The sequence below is a fragment of the Macrotis lagotis genome, chromosome 5, assembly GCF_037893015.1.
Source record: "Macrotis lagotis isolate mMagLag1 chromosome 5, bilby.v1.9.chrom.fasta, whole genome shotgun sequence".
NCBI classification, from domain to species: domain Eukaryota; kingdom Metazoa; phylum Chordata; class Mammalia; order Peramelemorphia; family Peramelidae; genus Macrotis; species Macrotis lagotis.
Genome location: NC_133662.1, coordinates 156554905 through 156577276, shown reverse-complemented (window position 1 = coordinate 156577276; position 22372 = coordinate 156554905). Strand labels below are relative to the sequence as shown.

General features: G+C 36.2%; 1 protein-coding gene across 1 annotated transcript; it reads left to right on the top strand.

The window, feature by feature from the left end:
* Nucleotides 1–1002: 1002 nt before the first annotated feature.
* FUCA2 (alpha-L-fucosidase 2) lies at nt 1003–21663 on the top strand. Its single transcript, XM_074187742.1, has 7 exons — nt 1003–1336; nt 5756–5943; nt 13294–13633; nt 15006–15216; nt 15939–16129; nt 18885–18993; nt 20946–21663. The coding sequence occupies exons 1-7, from the start codon at nt 1083–1085 to the stop codon at nt 21084–21086; spliced, it is 1434 nt and encodes a 477-aa protein (XP_074043843.1). The 5' UTR covers nt 1003–1082; the 3' UTR covers nt 21087–21663.
* The last annotated feature ends 709 nt before the right edge of the window (nt 21664–22372 follow it).

Below are 22372 nucleotides of genomic sequence, written 5' to 3'. Positions count from 1 at the left end.
TTGCAGCTCTGTAGCCTCCCCACCTACTGTTCCAGCAGGATTTCTGCCCTGGAAGTCTTGCTGCTCTCAACATTAGCCCTACTCTGTGGTACAAAGTGCAGAGTACAAGGTGGAGAGTACTGGATCTTTAGCTAAACAACCTGATTTTCAAATCCTAGCTTTGCTGTTTACTCTCTGTGTGACCCAGGGCAAGTCATTGTAACCTCCCGTTTAGTTTCTGAGGAGAGCTGGACTAGATGACCTGACCTGGAAGTGAAAGTTAGAGAGCATTTAGTGCGTCATATTTAAGAACTCATTTGATCTTCACAACTATCAAGGGTGGTAGGTGTTAGTATTATTCCCATTTTATGGGCAAAGAAACTGAGGCTGAGAGATTAATTGACTTGTCCATGGTCGTACAACCAAGCCCCTAAGTGTAATATTTGTTTTTATTTATTTATTTTGGGTTGCCCAAGGTCGCACAGGTAGGTCATTATTAAGATTGGAGCTCAGGTCCTCCTGACTCCAGGGCCGGTGCACTATCCACTGAACCACCTAGCTGCACCAGTGCAACATTTGAACTCAGGTCTTTCACCTCCAACGCCAGTACTTACTAGACTGCATCTAAAGTGCCTTTCACCTCTAAAATTAAAGTCCCTTGAATTTGAGATATTAGGGTCAGGCCACGTCTATAAGCATTTATTAAAAGGTCCTTTGGGAAAGTGCTCCTTCCCCCAACATCCTGTGCTGAGTCTGGTGCCTGCAAAGAAAGGTCGAACACACTTGCCACTTCCCTCAAAGATCCCATTCCAAGGGGAGTGGTGGAGTTATCTCCACCTAGACGAGCAAACGAGCTTGCAGGAGTTCTATAGGACAAAAGCACAGGATCCCTCTGCCCAGATGATAAAACAAGCTCGCGGATGTCCGTGCCTGCAGAAAACTTTGACCAAGCCGGAGTCTTGCCCTCTGATGTCAGGAAAGGGGCCGATCCTCAGGAGTCAGGTGATAACCATTGATTTAAAGGCGGAAGGGAGGCCGGCTTGTCCTGCCTGGCTTGGGAAGCCCTGCTGCTATTTGCCCCCCTTCCTCCCCGGGGCAGAGACATGGGTCTGGCCAGGGGCTCTGCGGGGAGGTGGGCCACGGCAGGCGCCCCCGGCGGGGCTCTGCGGCCCCGGCTGCTGCTCCCGCTGCTCCCGCTGCTCCTGTCAGGGTGGTCCGCAGAGGCCAAGCGCTACGATCCCACCTGGCAGTCCTTGGATGCCCGCGAGCTCCCTGCTTGGTTCGATGAGGCAAAGTTCGGCATCTTCATTCACTGGGGCATCTATTCCGTGCCCGCCTTCGGGAGCGAGTGGTTCTGGTGAGCGTGCTTTCGTGCTTTTTCTTTCCTTTTCCTCTCGGTTCTCTTGAGGTCCGCTCCCGACTCTCCAGTACCCTTTCTCACTTTGCCCCCACTCTGCCGCTCCCCTCCTTTACCCTAAGTTTCTTTCCCTGATACTCTTGCTAGAGATTTCCTTTTGCCCCAAGATATAGATAATTAATGACAGAGCGATTTTTAATGACTATTAAGACTTCGAAAGCGTTTTTTGAAGAGTAAATGATTTAAGAAGTAATCTAGTCCGACCTCTTCATTGGTCTTCACAAAAAGTCCTTTGTAGGGAGCAGCAATTAGCTCTCTTACTAAGGTGCCAGGCACTACTAATCAGTGGAGACAACTAAGAATTTTTTTTTTTGAAAGACACAATGCTTTCGCAAGGAGCTCACAATCTAATGTGGGGGGGGGGGGGACCACAAACAGGGCCATGCAGCCTAGATAGCGGTTTTGGAAATAATCTCTAAGAGAAGGTACTATGGGTTTTGAAAGGCGCTGTTCGGGGAATTTGATATAGGCTTTGATCCGATTCAGGAAGCCAGGACAAAAGGTGAAAAGACAGTGTACCTGGTGGGGATGGGCAAAGCAGGGGAGTGGGCTTTGAAAGGCCTTGTGAAGAAAAGTAGGATTTGATCCGAGTCTTGAAGAAAGTCAGGAGACAAGAGATGAAGAGTGGGGCTATGGATAAGGCCAGGGAGAGAGGTAGATAGTTTGTGTACAGAACCTCTCACTTAATAACAGGTCCAATAAACTTGGCAATGCCAAGTGTGAGGGAAGAGATCAGCTAGTAAGACAAATGTAATTGGAATATCCAGGAAAGATGTAAGATCATAAAGGAGTTTATATTCCAGATAATTTTATAGTGAGATAATAACGAGATTAATGCTTTAATTTATACTTTTGGAAGATCACTTTGGCCACTGAATGGAAAAATGCCCTGATGGGATTAGTATCCTCTTGTCTAAGTAGGAAATTTGATACAGATAAATGTGTGACTTAAATATTTGTCTCCCAGACCAGAGACAGAATCATAACAGGCCTATAGGCTAATGGAGGAAGAAGGCTTGGTTTTAGAGTTTGATGATCTGGAACAAATTCTAGTTCTGCTTTTCAATTATCACAGCACTTCTCTAGGATCAGTGCCCTCATGGGTAAAATGAAGAGGTTGGACTAGATTATCTTGTAACTCATTTCCAAAACCATAATCTATGATAATAGGAAGTATCAATTTTGCATTGGGAGATTTGGGTTCACATCTCAATTCTTACCCTTTAAAGAGATGTTTTCATCCAAGACATACTAGTTAACATTTTTAGTATCTATTCAACTACTTACTTCACAGGACACAGGTGTGACAGTGCTTTGTAAACTTTAAGCAACATTTATTTACTCTCTGTTTTATTTTTTCCAATGAAATGAAAAGATAGTTTTCAACATTCATTTTTTGTAAGACTTTGACTTCCATATTTTTCCTCTCTCCCTCTTTTCCCTCCCCCTTCCATAATATAGGTCATACATGTACAACTATATTAAACATTTCCATATTAGTCATATTGTGAAAGAAGAATCAGGACAAAAGAAAAAATCATAAAAGAAATTTAAAAAGTGAAAATATTATGCTGTGGTCTGCATTCAGATTACATAGTTCTTTCTTTGGATATGGTTAGTATTTTCCATCACAAGTCTTTAAGTATTATTTAAATCAATTATTATTTGTTAAGAAAAAGTTAAAATCTTTTTATTTTTTTTTAATGCCCACAATATGAATATGTTTGAGGATGGGTCCTGCCATTGTGATAGTTGTTGCAGTCTGTTTTAACTGAAGAGTCACCATGGGTTGTAAAGACTCTAGTTTGAATCCAGAATAGCAGAGAACTTGAATGTGTTTCCTTCACCTCTGTAATTTTCTGGTGAGTGATGAATGTGGCCTTTGGCTTCATCTGGAACCAAGTTGGATGGGTGACTTTTTCATGAAATTTTTTGGTTTAGTTTCAAGCTCTCAAATGGGATATCCTAGTGCCAAGGCCCATCCAAACTAGAACCCTGGCCTGTTCATTTCTTTTGAAGCCTCAGTAGAGTCTAAATGGTAGTATTTTGTTAGTGTTTGGTATTTTTCATAATAGAAAATTTACTATCATTGATTTAGGGCTGGAAGAGATTCGCAGAGATAATACTGTCATGGCATCACTGTAGCAAAGCTGGAAGGGACTTTCAAGGCCATCTAGGTCCAAATTTTCATTTTATATTTGAGGCAACTCAAGAACCGGTAGGGTTCATGGTGGTGGTGGTCCTGGGGCCAGATAGATAAAGTGCTGTTTCCCCATGTAGTTGTGATAAACAATTGGGCCTTCCTTTTGATTACAGAAGTCTCATGATTCTTCTTCCATTTTCCAGTAATTATTTCTTTGCTATTGCTTAGAACGAGGGTGCAAGAAATTAACAGTGATATGAGAACCAGTTTATTAAAAATGATTTGGTTTTATTTCCACTGGTTATCACTGCACTTTAGTCAAAACTGTAATAAGTAGCATTGCCAGAAAATACCCTTAAGTACACTTGTCTAAAGACACAAAACACTTATTATTCTTAAGCTCCTTTATGAAAATGGAAGGGTGGTAAGGGGTATAAGCAAAACATTGTACTTAATGGGATAAATGGATTTTTCCAAAAGAGCTGTAAGGTGATTCCATGAAAAGAGCCTTGGATCTGGAGCCAGAGCACCTGAATTGTAATCTCTGGCTCTTTGATCTTTCCTAAGGTCACTTCTTCTGCCTGGGTCTCAGTGCCCTGGTAAAAATGACAGAGTAGGACTAGATGAATTCCAAGGTTCTTGCATCTCTAAATGTAATTCTATGAGTTATGCTGCATGTGAGTAAGCAGATCATTCAGAATAAAAAGTTTCTTTTAAGAGGGAGAGAAAAGAAAAAGGAAACTTTTATTTGTCTACTAGCCTGGATCACTAGAACATTGAAATGATATTTCTTCACTATTTAAAGAACACTTAGAAACCATTTGAGAGCAGGGATTATTTCATTTTTGTCTTTGTTCTCCTGTACTTAGCAGTGTGACACACACATAGTGAATACTTAATAAATGCTAGTTAATCAATCGATTTGGTATGTGAAGTTTATCCCCTTCACCAGAGAAGGTCACAACAACTAGAGGGGAGAAAGTATCCCCTGGGTGTTCTGTTTGATGCTTTGGAAATACTAGGCAGAGAACAGATAATTAAAGTTTGTGTTGACTTTATGTATCCTGAGAAATTACTATATTCTTGTAAATTCCTTGCTATCATTCCTGAGAACAGTTCCCTCTGTACCACATCTTGAATTGATACTAGTTCTATGGATATCCTCTGAACTGCCCACTAGATAGGCAGGACTCCCAGATCTACCTTGGAAGATCCTGTAAGGACAAGGAGGTAGAAGCTAGAGTCCAACAAAGCATCGAGATAGTGAACTGTTACTTTGTTATCCTTTACACTATGCCTGTGCAACCACTATCCCCTTGCCAGCAGGTACACCATGTCCTGTTCCCTTCTATAAGCCCTGGCCTTTTCTTCTACTGACAGCTATTCTTTAAGGATAGAGCCCACATACAATAACTTTGCACTTGTGTAAGAAACCTTAATTGTTCAGCAGTACACCATGTCCCCTTCCCCTCTATAAGCCCGGCCTTTTCTTGTGCTGGCTGCTATCCTCTCTAGTAGTCCATATGCAATCACTTTGCACCTGTGTAAGAATACTTAACTGTTCCTTATGTCTCTGAGTTGTGAATCTTTGTGAGCTTTTCTACTCTTTGATCCCTAGTTTATTACCTGAACCCCAAACTCCATCATGCTGAGTGTTTTACAGATATTTTTTCATATGATCCTCCCACAAACCCTGGGAGGTAGGTGTCTGAAGTAAGTGTTTGTATTTGCACTCAGATCTTCTTTACTGTAGGCCCAAATCTCTATCTCTTGTACTACTGACTGTCTCTAAAAACTGCCACAAGGACTATGGATGGTTTTTGTGAGTTGCTCTAAAAGTTCAATTAAATTCAACAACCATTTGTTAAATATATACTGGGTAATGGGAATAAAAAAGCCCAAACTCAACAATTCCTGCTCTTTAGTAGTTTCTATTCCTCATTCTGTGTCTTTCGTTCTGATGAGGAACCTTTCTGAACTTTGTGAGGCAGGTGACATCCCTCAACAGATACAAAGTTCAAGTCATTATTCAAAGTTTGGTAGGATTTAACTCATGTTAAATGGCATAGCCACCCAAAATCTAGGATTACCCCTACACCATAACCAGCAACATTTTAGTATGAGAGAGAAAAAAGGAGATGAAAATGAGACATTTTTAATACTGTCATTCAATTATTAACCATGACTACTGGAAGCTTTTCTTTTTCTCATTTTAGGTGGTATTGGAGGCAGTTAAAAATGCCAAAGTATGTAGACTTTATGAATGCTAACTATCCTCCTGGATTCACATATGAAGAATTTGTACAGGAATTTAAAGGAACGTTTTTTAATGCCAACACCTGGGCAGAGATTTTGCAGTCCTCTGGTGCCAACTACATTGTCTTAACTACCAAACATCATGAAGGTGAGTGAAATATTGAAATAAAGCATTTAAGGGCTAGAAACTATTTTAAGTGTTGGAATACAAAGGAAGAAAGAAAGAAAAAAACTGATAATGCCCAAGGAAGAGTATAAACAATCATTAAAAAATTTTTTATTATAAGCATAATATTCATAATAAATACTAATAAATAGATGAAGATGCAAGAAATCTGTAAGTAAAACCTAAAAGTTTAAATATTCACACTGGTATTATTAAAAGTTGTGATTTATAATGATTATTTTGATATGGATGATGAATTTAATAATTAACTCTGGTCTTCAAAAAACAGTTACAAAAATCATCTGTTTATCATGACAGGTCTTGCCCTGTCTGTGTTAAGTAGAGTATAACAGTATAACCTGCCTTGTTGTTCTGTTCTGTATCCAAGCCCGGTTCTGACCCAAGTCTATATAATCACAACTAGACACCTGTGTTGTATGGACACAGGTATTATAATTGTTGTATTGCTCTGCATGGTGGGATTGTCCTAGGAAGATCACTCAAGCCCCAAATCGGATTGTTTTATGATCCACTTGCCCACTCATGATTATGTATAAAATATCTGGCTCCACATCAGCAAGGAATAGAGTAATTCCATGATTTGCAAATTGGTTCTTTACACAGAAAGTAATTAATAAACCACTTCTGATTTACTGGCACTCTGTCTCAGGCCTCTTTTGTCACAACCAGATTAGAGACTGCTCAGTAGAAACTTGGTTAACAGGATTAAAGAGAAAATAAATCATAAAAACAATGTCTTTGCATTGTTTTCTTCTGAATCCATTTGTTCATTTATCAAGTTATGAAGCAGTTTATGAAACAGTCATGCAAATCTTTTTAAATTATATTGTATTCCTGAGTTACCATTTTCATATTATAGTACATTTAATCATTTTTTATACAGTTGTTTTTCAGTCCTGTCTGACTCTTAGTGATCCCATTTGGGGTTTTCTTGACAGAGGTACCAGAGTAGTTTGCCACTTCTTTCTCCAACTCACTTTACAGATGAGGCACCCAAGGTTAAGTGATGTGCCTGAGTTCACACAGTTTATTAAGTGTCTGAGGTCAGATGTGAATTTAGGAAGATGAGTCTTCCTGATTCCAGGCCCACTGTTCTATACTTAGCCACCTAGTTGCCTTTAATAATTTAATGGCACGGTAGATAGAACACAAGCCCTGGAGTTAGGAGGACCTAAGTTCAAATCCAGCCTCAGAATTTGACACTGTGTGACCTTGGGCAAGTCACTTAACTTTGACTGCCTCCTATCCAGGGGTATCTCCAGGCATCCTGATTCATATCTGGCCACTGAATCTAAATGGCTCTGGAGGATAAAGTGAGACTTGTGACTTAGCACAGCACCCTCTTTACTCAAATTCAATTCACTTATCATGGCATCATCTTCCCTGATGCTTTATATAAATTCACCTCCTGGTTTTCTTCATTTCACTCTGCTTCAGTTCATATACATCTTTCCACAATTCTAGTAAAACAGTTTTTCATTGATCATACCATAACTTGTTCAATCATTCCCCAACTTGCAGGAAAACTTTTTAGTTTTCACTTTGCCTTTATAAGAATGACTTATTAATAATATGGGCCTTTTTTCCTCTTGGATCTTTTTAGGTTATTGGCTTAGGAGGGGCATGATTGGGTTAAAGAATAGGTACAATTTAATAACTTTTGGGAAATACCTCCAAATTGCTTACTAGAGTGGCTGAATCGATTCACAGCTCTACCAGTAGCAGAAGTAGAATGCACCTGATTTCCTGTAGTCCCTCTCCCTGAATTCTTGTTGTTGTCTTTTGTCATCTTTGACAACTGGATAAATCTGGGGCAGAACTTTAAAGCTACTTTAATTTTGATTTCTCTGATTATCAATAATTTAGAAGATTTTTTCACATAACTACTAAAGGATTTTTTCCTTTGAAAACTGCATCTATATCCTTTGATCACACATCAATTATACTTATAAATTTGAATCAGTTTATTATATATCTTGGGAATGAGATCTTTATGAGAAAAAACTTCCTGCTGAAAAAGACTCATATAATCTAAAATATTTATAGCATCTTTTTGTAGTTGCAAAGAACTAGAAATTAAAGGGATGCCCTTCAATTGGGATATGACTGAACAAATTATGATATATGAATAGAACTCAAAAGCTTACAAAAAGATGAATGTCAAAAACTAGCTTTGCCTTTAACTGAAAAATTTAAAAAAATTAAATTAAAAAAATTCAAAGAAAAAAATTCCCAGCTAATTTGTTTGTATTGGTTTTGCTTCTTCTTTTATATTTTTAAAAACTTTAAAAATTTTATATAATAAAAAATGGCCATTTTATCATCTGCATTTATCTCTCTTTCTTGTCAAGTCATGAACTCCATTCATTGCTCTGAAAGTTTATTTTTCCTATCTGTTTATGATGTGATTCTTCATGTATCACTTTGGAGCTTATTTTGGTTTATGGTATGAAGGTTGATTTTACCCTAAACTCTGTCAAATTGCTGCTCCTTTCCTTTTTTGTCAAATAGTGAATCCTTACGATACTAGATGGGGGTTTTGGATTTATCAAATACTAGGTAACAAGGTTTCTTTGATTTTGTATGCTATGTCCCTAATCTGTTTCAGTGGTCAATCTTTTTTTAATTTATAATAAATTCTGATGATTACTGTTTTGTAGGATAGCTTGAGATTTGATAGTACTACTAGGTTCCCTAAAGTCCTACTTTTTTCCTTTATTTCCTTTGAGATTCTTAACATTTTGGTCCTCTGGTTGAATTTAATTCCCCCCCCCCCCCAGTTCTATAAAGTAATTCCTTGATAGTTTCTTTGGTATTATACTGAAACAAAAATTTTAGATACTTTTGCCATTTTTTATTATATCAATTATATTTCACCAGTATATAGATTTATTTTTCCATAAAAAGTGTTTTTCACCTTTTAGACCCACCACTATTAGAGCTGAGCTTTTTCCTTTCTCTTTCCTCTTTTCTTTCCCACCATTCTCCCTCTGCCAGCAAAGGCACCAGGAGTTGTCTCCTAGCCTTCCCCATATTCCTTCCTCCAGCTAATTCTAGAACCCATGCCAGATGTTTGACTGTTTTTTTCCTAGTTGTTTAGATGAGATGGGAGCTACCAATTCTTCTCTTATTGAGGAAAAAGAATGATAATAGGGGGGGAGGAACATCACCAAGCCTTATTGTCCATTCATCCAGTCTTCTATAATCCTCCAAGCCTTACCCCTTATGCCCTACAAGTTCCTCAGCATTGCCCTGGCTTGCTGATAGAATCTCAGTAACCCTGGGCTTTGCCTTCTGCCTCAGTACTCCAGTCTCTTCTATCCTCTCTATTGCTGAACTTTTTTTAATGTCTTATTTCCCTCAATTAAAGGGAGGTCTTTGGGAACAGACTATCAAGCTTTTTCTATTTATAGCACAGTGGTTGGCATATATTAGGTATATAATAGCATCTTTTTTCATTCATAGTCTAACCCATAATGCATTAGCTGTATGTTGGCCAGATTACTTGCTGAAAATTTCTTTAGTCTACAGTCCCACCAACAATTGGACATGAGCTTCCTTGAAATGGTCAGTTCATGTCATTATAATTATACAATTATAACTATATGATTATAAGTATATCATGTCTTTATAATTCTGAATTTCATTTTTTAATTTTATTTGTTTATTGTAAATATTTTTTCCAATTGGTTTCTTTTCTTATTCTGACAATGTTGCTTTTTGTCATGTAAAATCTTTATAATCTGTGATATTTGGTGTGAAGTATGAATATAAACTTATCTTCACTATGCAATTATGAGCAACTTCCTTATGAAGAAGAAAATAAAGGAAAAACATCCTTTTTGAAAGTATATTTTTTTCAGTGGAGAAAAGAAGTAAAAAAATGATCATTTCTTTGTAAGTTTGGGAGCTAGTACTTCTGCATTCTACCCACACTGAACCTGAATATGATGAATACAGAAATGTATGTCCTCAGAAAAAGAATTGAGAGAAATAATTGAATTTTGTAACAAGTATATACAATTATGGGATTTGTAATGAAGATATTTTGAAGGCCAACAGTAAGAGTTCCAGTAGGAGAATATGAAGTTTTGTAAAGAGAAAGATTTATTTCATTTTTTTGTAGCCTCAGCTATATTTTAGGGGTCACACTGGATTTCATGTTCACAAGTTTCTTATAGAGATTTATTTTGATTATGTCTCTGATTTGTGAATGTCTTGTTTTTCTGATGTCTGGTTACCTCCTCAAACTGTATTTTATGTTTAGAGTATGTGTATATATTTATGTTTAGGATTTTTGTTTGTTACTATTTCTTTTTTGTAGAGCACTATTGAAAACTGGAGGGTGATGCCTTGACTTGCAGTAAATTGGGTAACCAGTCTCACTCTTTCCTCCAGTCCTTGGAGCAAATACATCAAGACAACTGATGATGGGCCCTCTCTGGGTTTTTAGGTTGTGGGTGGACTGATAGGTGATAGATATAGATTCTTTGGGGCCCATGTTGTCTCATGCAGGGGATATAGCTACTGAATTCAGTTGGATACTTGATGTTACTAAGTTGAAAATTTGTATGTTTTTTAACATAGGCATTTTGGACTGTTAAGTGGAGTGGCATTAGATGGGATTTTATAAATATCAGTATTGTGTTGAAATCCACTATAATTCTTTGACTTTCAGATCAAGATTTTTAAAAGTTTTCCTTATGATGAATCAAAAGTGAGGTAATCTTAGAATCTACTGTTCCTTATAAAAGTTAAAGAAACTACCTCTCTTCCCAATAGCCTTTATATTCCTCTGGCACCAAAAAAAAAATGGCTTTCCTTTGGTTCTTAGTGAATATTAACAAATCTGATTATCTCTTGAGAAGACCCAGGGAAATTTCTAAACTCTTCTTTATTATTATATAGAATTTTGGAGGGAATTCTTTTTAAATTTGTCTCCATATACAAAGATCAGAAATATATTTAAGAGGCCACTTTCAGGTATAAACTCAAAAGAGTTAGAAAAATAGTATGCAAAGTTATTTTTTCATTTAGTCAGTTTTAAGGAAATTAAAATTAACAAAGCTTGGGGGCGGCTAGGTGGTGCAGTGGTTAGAGCACCGACCCTGGAGTCAGGAGTACCTGAGTTCAAATCTGGCCTCAGATACTTAATAATTAGCTAGCTGTGTGGCCCTGGGCAAGCTACTTAATCCCATTTGCCTTGCAAAAAACAAACAAATCTAAAAATAAAATTAACAAAACTTATAGCTTTAGGATATGACAAAATTAAACATAATGTCTTCATTTCAAAGTGGAGCATATGATAATATAGAATGACAGGGAAATGGTGTATTGTTTAATTGAGTTTTGTTTAATCAAGATTTACTGTCCATAGTTTACCAAATTTCAGAAAATTGGAACACAAAGTATTGAATCTTTCTGTGCCTCAGGCAGGAGTATGGAGGGGTAAAGAGGGAGCTCAAGTGGGAGGAGGGTTCCTGCAGATTGATCAATATCTGTTGGTTGATTCTGAATCTGTAACTCATTGATCTTTAAATCAGCTGCTAAGTCCATGTTCTCTTTTCCTGGCAATAGCTTCAACAGTCAGCATCATCTTTCCCTTCCAGAAATGATCCTAACATTAAGGATATGAAAAATAACTCTTTATCAGGGAGTAGGAAAAATAGGTGGAGCAGTGGATAGAGTGCTGGATCTGAAGTTAGAAAGACCTGACTAAAGTCTTCAAATCTGGACTCAGACCCTTACTAGCTATGTGCTGCTGGGCAATTTACTCAATGACTTTTTTTGCCTCAATTTCCCCATCTATAAAAACGGGATAGTAATTGCACTTACTGCTGAGGGTTGTTGGGAGATCATGAGATATTTCCAGTGTGTTGCAACCTTAATGAGTTATAAAAGAGCTAGCTATGTTGAAAAAAAAGTCTATATTAAATACCTACTTTGTGCCACTGTTAGGTACTGGGAATAGAGAAGGACAAATGTAAAATGGCTATGTACAAATAAGATGTTTACAAGGTAAAGACAAGATAAATTGGAGAGAATCAGTAAGAAGGGAGGCACTAAGATTAAGGAGTACCAGGATTTTATATGGGATTTGAAAAGAAATCAGGAGGTAAAGATAAGGATTAGAATCATTAGAGGCTTTTGCTGTTTTTGAATGTCACTGATAGAAGCTTGTCATTAGTTGTTTTGTATAAAAGTCGAGAGCAGAGGGAAGAAAAGAATAAAATCTAAATTAAAAAATAGACTCTAATCAAATAAGTTACTATGAGCAAGGTATACATTTACTTATACACAGTGAAGGGCAGCATGACATTTATAGCAGTTCTTTCCATGGTGGCAAAAAATTAGAAATTGAGTGGATGTCCATCAATTGAAGAATAGCTGAACTAGTTAATACTATAGAAATGTGATAGAGTACTATCGTTCTGTAAGAAATCATGAGTGGGAGGACTTAAGAAAAGCCTGGAAAGAAAGACTTGCATGAATTGATCCTGAATGAGGTAAACAGTACCAGAAGAACATCGAACACTTAACAGCAACGTTGAGAGAGGCTCAATTATGATGGACTCAGTTCCTCTCAGCAGTTCAGTGATCAAGGACACTCTTAAAAGATGTGTGTTGGAATGGATAGCAAAACTACTCTGTCACTTTTTAAAACTTGTTTTATGTTTTTCCTGATTTCCCCCCTTTAGTTCTGATTCTTCTTTCATATCATGACTCAGATGGAAATACTCTAAACAGGACTGTAGATGGAAGACTTGGGTTTAAGTACTTCTATTTACAGGCTGAGTGACTACCCCAGGCAACTTTATAATGTGATTAATAAACAAGGAGAATTTAATCTAATCTAATCTCTCTTTATCAAAAGTTATATAGGGTTGTTGTGTTCTTTTGCCAGATGTTACATACTGGTTTGTCTGGCATTGATGATGTACCAAGGTGTTTTGCTGATTTTGGAAAAAATGAAACCAGTTTAAGGCCAAGAGACCCTGGCAGCAGTCACTCCTTTTCCAGTAATTTCCTAACAATCCGATCATGGGTTGGAATGAGTGAGAAGTGAGAAGACCTTGTGCAGCATTCTCTTCACTATAATAAACATAATGGTGCAATTCATGCCACCAATACCTTGTTTGGTCAGTTCAGTCCTCTTTGATACTGAAGGACCAGTAGTCATAGGTAGAAGAGATTTCTGTAATCCCTTCATAGATGAAATCGCAATGATCTATATCAAAATCAAAGCAATATATACATTGTACTAATCAGAAGTATTTATAAAGATTTTCTGTTTTCTGAACTGTTTTTCAGGTTTTAACCTTTGGAGATCTAATAATTCATGGAACTGGAATTCTGTTGATAAGGGGCCAAGAAGAGACATTGTAAGAGAAATGGAAGTAGCCATTAGAACAAAGACCAATATGCACTTTGGCTTGTACTACTCCCTTTTTGAATGGTTCAACCCTCTTTTCCTTAAGGATCAAAGAAATTCATTCCACACAAGAAATTACCCCACCTCTAAGTGTCTGCCAGATCTCTATTACTTAGTGAACACTTACAAGCCTGAGATTCTCTGGGCAGATGGTGATGGAGATGCACCAGATACCTATTGGAACAGCACTGGCTTCTTAGCCTGGCTATATAATGACAGGTATGTAAGCTCATGGATTTCTATAGTTACTATGAACTCATCATTAAATTGATAATATTTTAAGCTCCTCAATTCCTTTTTTTTTTTTTTTTTGGTTTGTTGGTGACAAGAATCACTGTCTACAATGTTTTCACGCAATTCTTATGTCCAAAAATCTTTGTCTTTTTCTGGACCTTTTGTCCATAATAATAATGATTAATCTCTTTATCAGTAGAGTATTAACATGCTTCATTCAAGGTCATTGGAGACATATTTGATTGTTCACTGATCAGAGTTTTTAAATCTCTCAGAGTTGTTTTACTTTACAAAACTCTTTATTGTATAAATGGGTCTTAAGGTATTGCTCATTTCACTCTGCATCAGTTCACATGACCCAGGATTCCTCGAAATTGACCCCTCTGTCATTTTATACAACAGAATAATAATTTTTCATCACATTCTTAAAACACAACTCATGTCACCATTCCCTAATTGTCTAAGAGGCAATTTATAGTATCCCTCCCTCCACCTCCTACCCACTCCCAGGTCTTTGCTTTGTTTTTCTTCCTTCAGGATCAGGAAGCTGCTGTTGCTTATAGTACTTCTCTGCCTGTATCGTCCACTATCTTACTACCATCTTTCTTCTCCAAACCCATCCCTGCTTCCCAAGTTGATTTTGATGTTTCTATACCAAACTCTTCGAATGCTTGAAAATTTGTGCATGTGCATGTGTTCAATTTTCTTTTTTCTGTTTGGAGAGGAATGAGTTATAGTGAAGCACACTCCCTCCACCCTTTCTTCTCTATTTAGTCTTTTCATATCCCCAACTTATGAGAAATAGCAAATTCTACCTTCTTCCTCCTTTCTACATTGCTGTTTGTGTTTTGTCCTCCCTTCTCATTTTCTTTTTCCAATGGGTAGGACAGGAGAACCATTTTACCCTTTAGCAGAAAGAACTCTAGACTTGGAGTCGGGGAGAGTTCTAAGCTCTCCACTTCTATTCCTGTAGCTATGGGCAAGTTAGTTAAATGTCTGAGTCAGTTTCCTTATCTGTAAAATGAGGACAAAAATAACACTGACCTCAGGAGGCTATTAAATGAATTGATGTGTGTAAAGTGCTTTGCAAACCTTAAAGCCTCATATGGCTGCCAGGTATTACACAGGGACCTTTCTATATTAAATTGTACATTTGGTTTTGGATAGCATTTAAAAAACCAAAGCTCCAAATCACTTGCCTCATATAGTTTACACTTCGGAAAAATGAAGAGCACTGGGTAATTCAGAATTTCGAACCGAATTTCTAAACCAAAATATTGTAAAAATGTGAGTTTCTAAACCCGAATTTCCCATGAATTTTCTTGTTATCAAAATAGGCTATATTTTTCCTTTTTAGTCCAGTTCGGGATAGAGTTGTAACCAATGATCGCTGGGGCCTTCATAGCATCTGCAGGCATGGTGGGTTCTATACCTGTGCTGACCGTTACAACCCTGGACACCTCTTGCCTCACAAGTGGGAAAACTGCATGACAATAGACAAGCAATCTTGGGGTTATAGAAGGAATGCTCAACTCTCTGACTACCTCACAATTGAAGAAATAGTGGAGGTATGGTACACACACACACACACACACACACACACACACACACACACACAGAAACTACTGATAGAGGGTCAGGAGATCTGGGTTCTGGTCTTTGCTCTTTCACTAAGGGTTGTAGGACCATGACTAAGTCACAATCTATTTAGGTCTCAGTGTGTTGGACTAGATTTTCCAAATTCTATAATTCTAGGTCTAATGTTTTCCTACAATACAGCTTGAAATGGTAAACTGCTTTGACTCATTAATACAAACTAAATAATTATCAGAATCCATTCATATTTTTTAGTAGAAAGGAACATACCCTGGGAGTCAGAAGAAAAAAAACTTGGGTTCAAATCCTGACTTTGCTACTTACTAGTAATATGACCTTGGACAAATTACTTAATGGTTTTGAACCTCAATTTTCATCATTAAAAAGGGAGATAATACAGTATCTAACGCAATGAATTTGTGTACATAAAGCAATTTATGAACATTAAATTGCAATAGAAGTCAGTTATTAAATTGATTACTACAAGTGTGTTATTAAAAGAATAAAAAGGGCCTCAAATATGGAATTATTTAAAGTAAATAATAATAATAATAAAAACTCAAATGAGATAATATTTGCAAAATGTACAAAGTAAAGTCTGGCACATTGTAGGCCCTTAAACTCCTGTTTCTTTTCCATCTATTCTTCTAACAACAGTAACAGTAATGCTACAATTGTGCTCTTAATCTCTTAGCAACTAGTGAAAACCGTTTCATGTGGAGGAAACTTCTTGATGAATATTAGTCCCACAAAAGATGGCATTATTCCTCCAATCTATGAAGAACGTTTGAGACAAATAGGAACCTGGATGAAAGTTAATGGGGAATCCATTTATGCAACCAAACCTTGGAGAGCCCAGAATGACACAAGTACACCAAGAGTCTGGTAAGTGGTTTAATTTTTTTTAAATACTTAGCTTTAAATACTTATTGGGTTTTCTCCTAGTGAAGGACTTCATTTACCAATGCAGATGTATACCTTCTTTGCAATTTATAATCCTAGAAGGTTGCCTAGAGCTCCAAGAGTTTGACTTGCCTTCAGTCAGAGGCAGGATTCCAACCCAGGTTTTCCTGAATTGTAAGACCAGTCTCCATTTACTAGCTTATGAACAAACTAATATAAACTACTGGGTGGAAGGTACTGTTTGACTGCTTATGTCTGTGAGATAAGAGAAAAGAAAAATTCTTGTTTCTGTATATATATATATATATATGCATATATATATATATATATATATATATATATATATATATAGAGAGAGAGAGAGAGAGAGAGAGAGAGTCTTTCTTCAGTATAGATGTGCTTTTTTGTCTTTTGTTTTTTTGCAAGGCAATGGGGTTAAGTGGCTTGCCCAAGACCACACAGCTAGGTAATTATTATTAAGTGTCTGAGGCCAGATTTGAACTCAGGTACTCCTGACTCTAGGGTTGGTGTTCTATCCACTGTGCCACCTAGACGCCCCTATGGATGTGTTTTTAAATCACACAGCGAACAACTAAGTGAGATATAAGATTTTTGCTCTTTATTAAAAAAAGAAGGACCTTAAATACTCAAGAAGTCCAGTAGGAAAAAAAGCTGAAAGGTAGAGAAATTGTCTTGTTGCTATCCAAACACTGCCTCTTTCTGGGTAAAATATAAATCCACATATGCTTATATAAGTATGTACATGCATATTATCTGCATGTACATACATATACATTAAATATTATATATTATATGTATTATTATATATTATATATAATATATAATTATATACATATATTATATATATGTATATAATATATATATGGAGAGAGAGAGAGAGAGAGAGAGAGAGAGAGAGAGAGAGAGAGAGAGAGAGAGAAGGGTATGCTATGTCTTCCTGGCCATTTGTCAATTATTTGGAGGAATGTCCATGTGTGTAAAACTACTAGGAGAAATGGGTAGAAATAGCAGAGAGACAGCTGGTTCATATGCAAATTGGAAGACTTAAGCTGCATTTGAATATAGAGAAAACATATTTTGAAGCGGATTAACACTTTTCAGTTAAAAATATGACTTTCAAAGAATTAAAGATGTTGCTTGTTTTTATTCAATTGCAAAAAATTACTGATGTCTTTTTTAAAAATTATTATCATCTTTTTGCAAAGTCCCAAATCACTTATGTTTCTGCATTGGGCAATTACTAACCTATAGCTAGATCAACTCATCTCAAAATAGATTGGATTTCTGTATTTGAGCCTGAGTTAAAAGAAATTAAAGTAGTATAATTGTCATGTGGAGTATAAGGAATTTAGCATATCTTAGCTCAACTACAGTAATTGGAAGAAGAGTTGGACCACAAGTCATTACATTAGCCTAACGTTTAGTCACTATTCTTATTTGTTGTACAACTTAATATATATATTTATATGTATATATGTAATTAGCTCTTGATTAACTATACTAATGGAGAGGAGCCAAAGTAAAGACAGTATAAAATTAAGATAATTTAAAATATTTTTTCTTTATTTGCATTTGAACATGGCAATATTGGATGTTCTGAAAATTAATCTTTCAATAAGAATCAAGATTTATCATTGAGAAAACTCAGGAGAAAGCGTCAAGCTTTCAGTGGTCTATATCCAGCTTCCCCTTTTTCTGCTACCCATCACTGCTGATGAAAATTATAAACCTAGGCAATAATACCACTAACTAATTTTTCTAAGGACAATTTTTTGTTAATTTCAAAGAGAAGTAGAAGCAGGACGGCTAGGTGGCGCAGTGAAGAGAGCACTGGCCCTGGAGTCAGGAGGACCTGAATTCAAATCCGACCTCAGACACTTAATAATTACCTAGCTGTGTGGCCTTGGGCAAGCCACTTAACCCCAATGCCTTGCAAAAACCTAAAAACAAAAAAAATAAACAAAAAACAAAGAAGTAGAAGTACAGATCATACTTAATGTAACTAAAGATGTGGCATTCTATAATTAATATAGTGAATTCTATGAAAAGCACAAATTAAGAAGAAAGCAATATTATAGGCAGGGATTAATGTGTTTATGGGAACAAGATAATAAATAGGAAGTATAATTTGCGGTGGATGGGAAAAATGCTAGAGTTGAGTGCAGTGGAGTTCTAGACCAGACTTTGGATGGACTGAGGTTTGAGGAAATTTCAGGGAAGGATCCAAGTATTGGTTGGTTTGACATGGAAGAAATGCAAGGCAGAACATCTTGGCTTTAAGGTGGTTTTATGCAGTGAGGACAAAGAGAGAGAAAGCAGGAGTACAGTTTGGTATCTGGCGATTGAATTAACTGATGATATTACAGAGGGGTTTTACATTAAGGTGGAGTTTGGGTTATATTCCATTAACATTATTGTGAAAAAACTGTCCCTTGGAATCACCTAACATGGGAGGGGGTTTTGACTACAAGAGAACAATGTGTCAGCATGGCACATCCTTAAGCAGAGGAACAAGTATCAGCAAGAGCTTGAGAGCAAGATTTGTTGTGGATAAGCTATAATTCAGATTGCTAATTCTTAATTCATGAAGACTGTAGTAAACTACTCATGTCTTTCTTTAAAGACAATTCATAACTAGGATGCTGGAGTTTTTTTAGAAGCTTAAATATTTGGTCTCTTATTGCTTCTTGACTTGCCCTTTTCTTTTTTCAAATAGGTATACATCAAAACCTAAAGAAAATCTGGTCTATGCTATATTCCTTCAGTGGCCATCATCAGGAGTACTGAGTCTTGACCAGCCCCAAACGACTACTGGGTTAACAGAAGTAAGAAAGAATTTCATTTACTTTTCTATTTTTGTAGATTTACTGACTGGGATTTCCTAATGAAGACACATACATGCATACTTACATATATACATATATATGTATAACAATTCTGATTTTACTTTAATGAACTAAAACATAGTCTTATCATGCCTAATAACTTGCAAGTGATTATGAACCAGCATTTACTAAATACTGTGTGTCAGACATTTTGCTAAGCATTGGAGACATGAAAAAATGGCAGAAACAGTCCTTTCCCCCAAGGAGCAATTCTAATTAGGGAGAAAATGTGTAAAAATTGTATAAACAAAAATATAACAATGTAAATGGAAGGTGGTGTTGTTTGTCCATGATATGCACATGAATTAGATTTTGAGAAAGGGGATGCTGTGCAAGGTCATCATCCTTACTTTTTCCAACTGGGTCCAGTAGCCAGAAAGGGATCGGGAAAATGGAGATAATCCTAGATGCAGGTTAAGTGACTTGCCCAAATTCACCTAGCTATTAAATGTCAAATGCCTGAGCTTAGGTTTGAACTCAGATTCTCCTGACTCCAGGGTTAGTTCTTTATCTGCTGCATCATCTTGCTGCCCTAAATGGACAATAGTCTTAGAGAGAAAGGCACTATTAAAAGACTGGGAGTATGAAGATTGGGAAACCAGGACACAGAGGTGGGAGGGGGGAAGGGCAAACAGGAACAACCCAGGAACCCAACAGAGTCAAGATTTGGAGTAGTCTTCAAGGAAAGGTAAAGTCGGCCAGTGTAGCTGGATTATTGAACATGTGGGGGATTGTAAAGTATAAGAAACCTGAAGGATTAGAAGTCAGATTGTAAAGAGCTTTTAAAAAAAGTCAAATAGAAGATTTTACAGTTGATCTTGGAGATAATTGGGAGCCGCTGGAGTTTAGTGAAGAGAAGAGAGAGACATGATGGGACCTGTTCTCTAGGAAGATTGCTTTGGCCATTCATTGGAGGGTGTATTGGAATAGGAAGAGACTAGGTAGGGAGATAAACCAGAAGGCTGTTTCTAATAATCTAGAAATCAAGTCATGAGGGCCTGCACTGAAGTGGCAGTTATGCGACTAATGAAATAAGGATGTATGAGAAATATGAAGATAAAAATGCTAAGACTTAGCAGTAGATTGGCTTCATAGAATAATTGTATATAAGAATTTGGCAACTATCATACAAGCTAAAATAATTGTTGAAGCCTTTAAAAGTTTGGGTTCAAGGTTAGCCATTTCAAAGCAAATTAAAATTTTAAAACAACCATATTCCTATGAATATAAAATGTCTACATGCTGCTTTGCAATATAATTAACCATTAAGGTTCCATGAAATTAGATCTTTCATTTTTTTCCTAGTTTGATGGGTTTGAGGTGACTCCTTCAATTTTTTCAGTTTAGATTTCATTTGAAAACTATTGACTCAGATCCTTTGACCACTCGTTTATGAGGAACTGTTCTTGGTCATACATGTTTGTTAGAATTCCCTAGATATTTTTGATGTTCTTTTATCATATGTTTGCTACAAATGTTTTTTTAGGGACTATCCATCCCTTAACTATATGCTAAGGTTACTCTACAAGCTGAGGGTTGAAGGTATGGCTTCAACCAAAATAAGTGGATTAACATTTTAAGATTATTAGTGTTTTCCCTGCCCCACTTAAAACTGACATAAAAGATTGCTCTTTTCCCTTAGTCTAGTTAGTACACATCTCATTTACTGAACTTAAGATGAAACATAAAACTGCTAATGTGAATTCATCATGGGGACCTGACAATATTATCAGATACATAGTGTATTTCAGAGTGAATAGAATTGTCATTTTCTGTCAATAACTGTGGTATTTTTTAAAAGGAAAAAATAAAAATAAAAACAACAAAACAGAAAGTGGATGAATTAAAGTAATGCACTTTGCTGACTTTTTTTTTCAACTTCTTAATTGCAGGTGAAATTACTGGGTTATGAACATCCACTTAAATGGACTCCCATGTCAACTCAAGGAATAAAGGTGTCCCTTCCACAGCTAACCACTGATAAATTGTCATGTAAATGGGGCTGGACTCTAAAAATGAAAAATGTAAAATGAATGGTGCAAACTCATTTTCAAGTTTGAGGTTTGCCAACATTCTGCTCCCTGTTGGAAGAGAGACATTCTTCAAATTAACCTAAGACTGTACATATTCAGTACATAAAGCAAAATGAAGAATTAAGAGAATAACCAAAGTAAATCAAAGAGTAGAAGTAAATTGATTGATAAGGGTTTGTTTTGATCTTGATTGAGAAGTTAATTGATTCAGTTTTCAAATATGCTTGGATAACATAGACATTAGCTTTAATCCTTTGGACAAAGATCTTCTAGGTTTAATTTAAGACCCAGCTTCTGACCAAAGCAGTAACTCTTCTGTAGAAACCAAGAAGACTATTTTTTTGATGATGTGATCAGAAAAACTATGCTCCATTCTGACATAGCTTCATATTAACTCAACAAGAAAATTAAGCACTTAATACTCTTTGTTGCTGACTGTTAAATAGCTACAGATAAAGCCTCCATTTTGAATGTTAGATGTTTTCAATTTGCCCATACAAATCAAATAAATCATCTACTGGCAACTTTGTACTTTGTCTATCCAGAGAATTACTGTAATAAAAGAATATTTCTTGTACCATTGTTTTGATGGAGTTATTTTTTTCCTAAAGGAGTTTGTTTTTAGGCATTAAGTATTCTAGTGTAATATGCTACCATATTTTAGTTTAAGAATCAAAATATATTCTGAAGTTCACAAATAACAATTACAAGACCAAAAAAAAAAAAAAGAACTGAGAATTCATTTTGGGATATGCTTCAGAAATACTAGTTTTCCCTCAAAATCCTTATAACAGTATTCTCCTTGCAGTAAACACACTGTGAAAAATTTTATAGAATATCATACAAATGCTTTGGCAGGAAAGAAACTAGTATTGACAGTATCTGCTTATAAGGTGTTGGCAACTTTTTGTTTGACAGGGAATCTTCTAGATAAACTCTATTAGTAAAGGAAGTTACTATATTTTTAGCTCTCTCTCTCTTTGGTCTGGGGTGAATAAGACAATAATGAGCTTAAAATATTTTAAATGTTTACTTGCCAGATATTCCTTTCTGTGGATAATCCAGAGAAAAAAAGAGGAGGACTTTTTAAATACCCAAAAGATAAATACATACTGAGAAATCATACTGGAAAACAAAATGTGTTGTAATAATTAACTTTGCACAATCACTTTTATTCAGAAAAGCGGAGGTAATTTTAATATCATGCTATTGTCTCGTTTTCCCTTAAATGCCCCAAGGTTGAGAATCTAGGAAAGATAGCCATGTGGAAGGAAAAAGTCAATTAA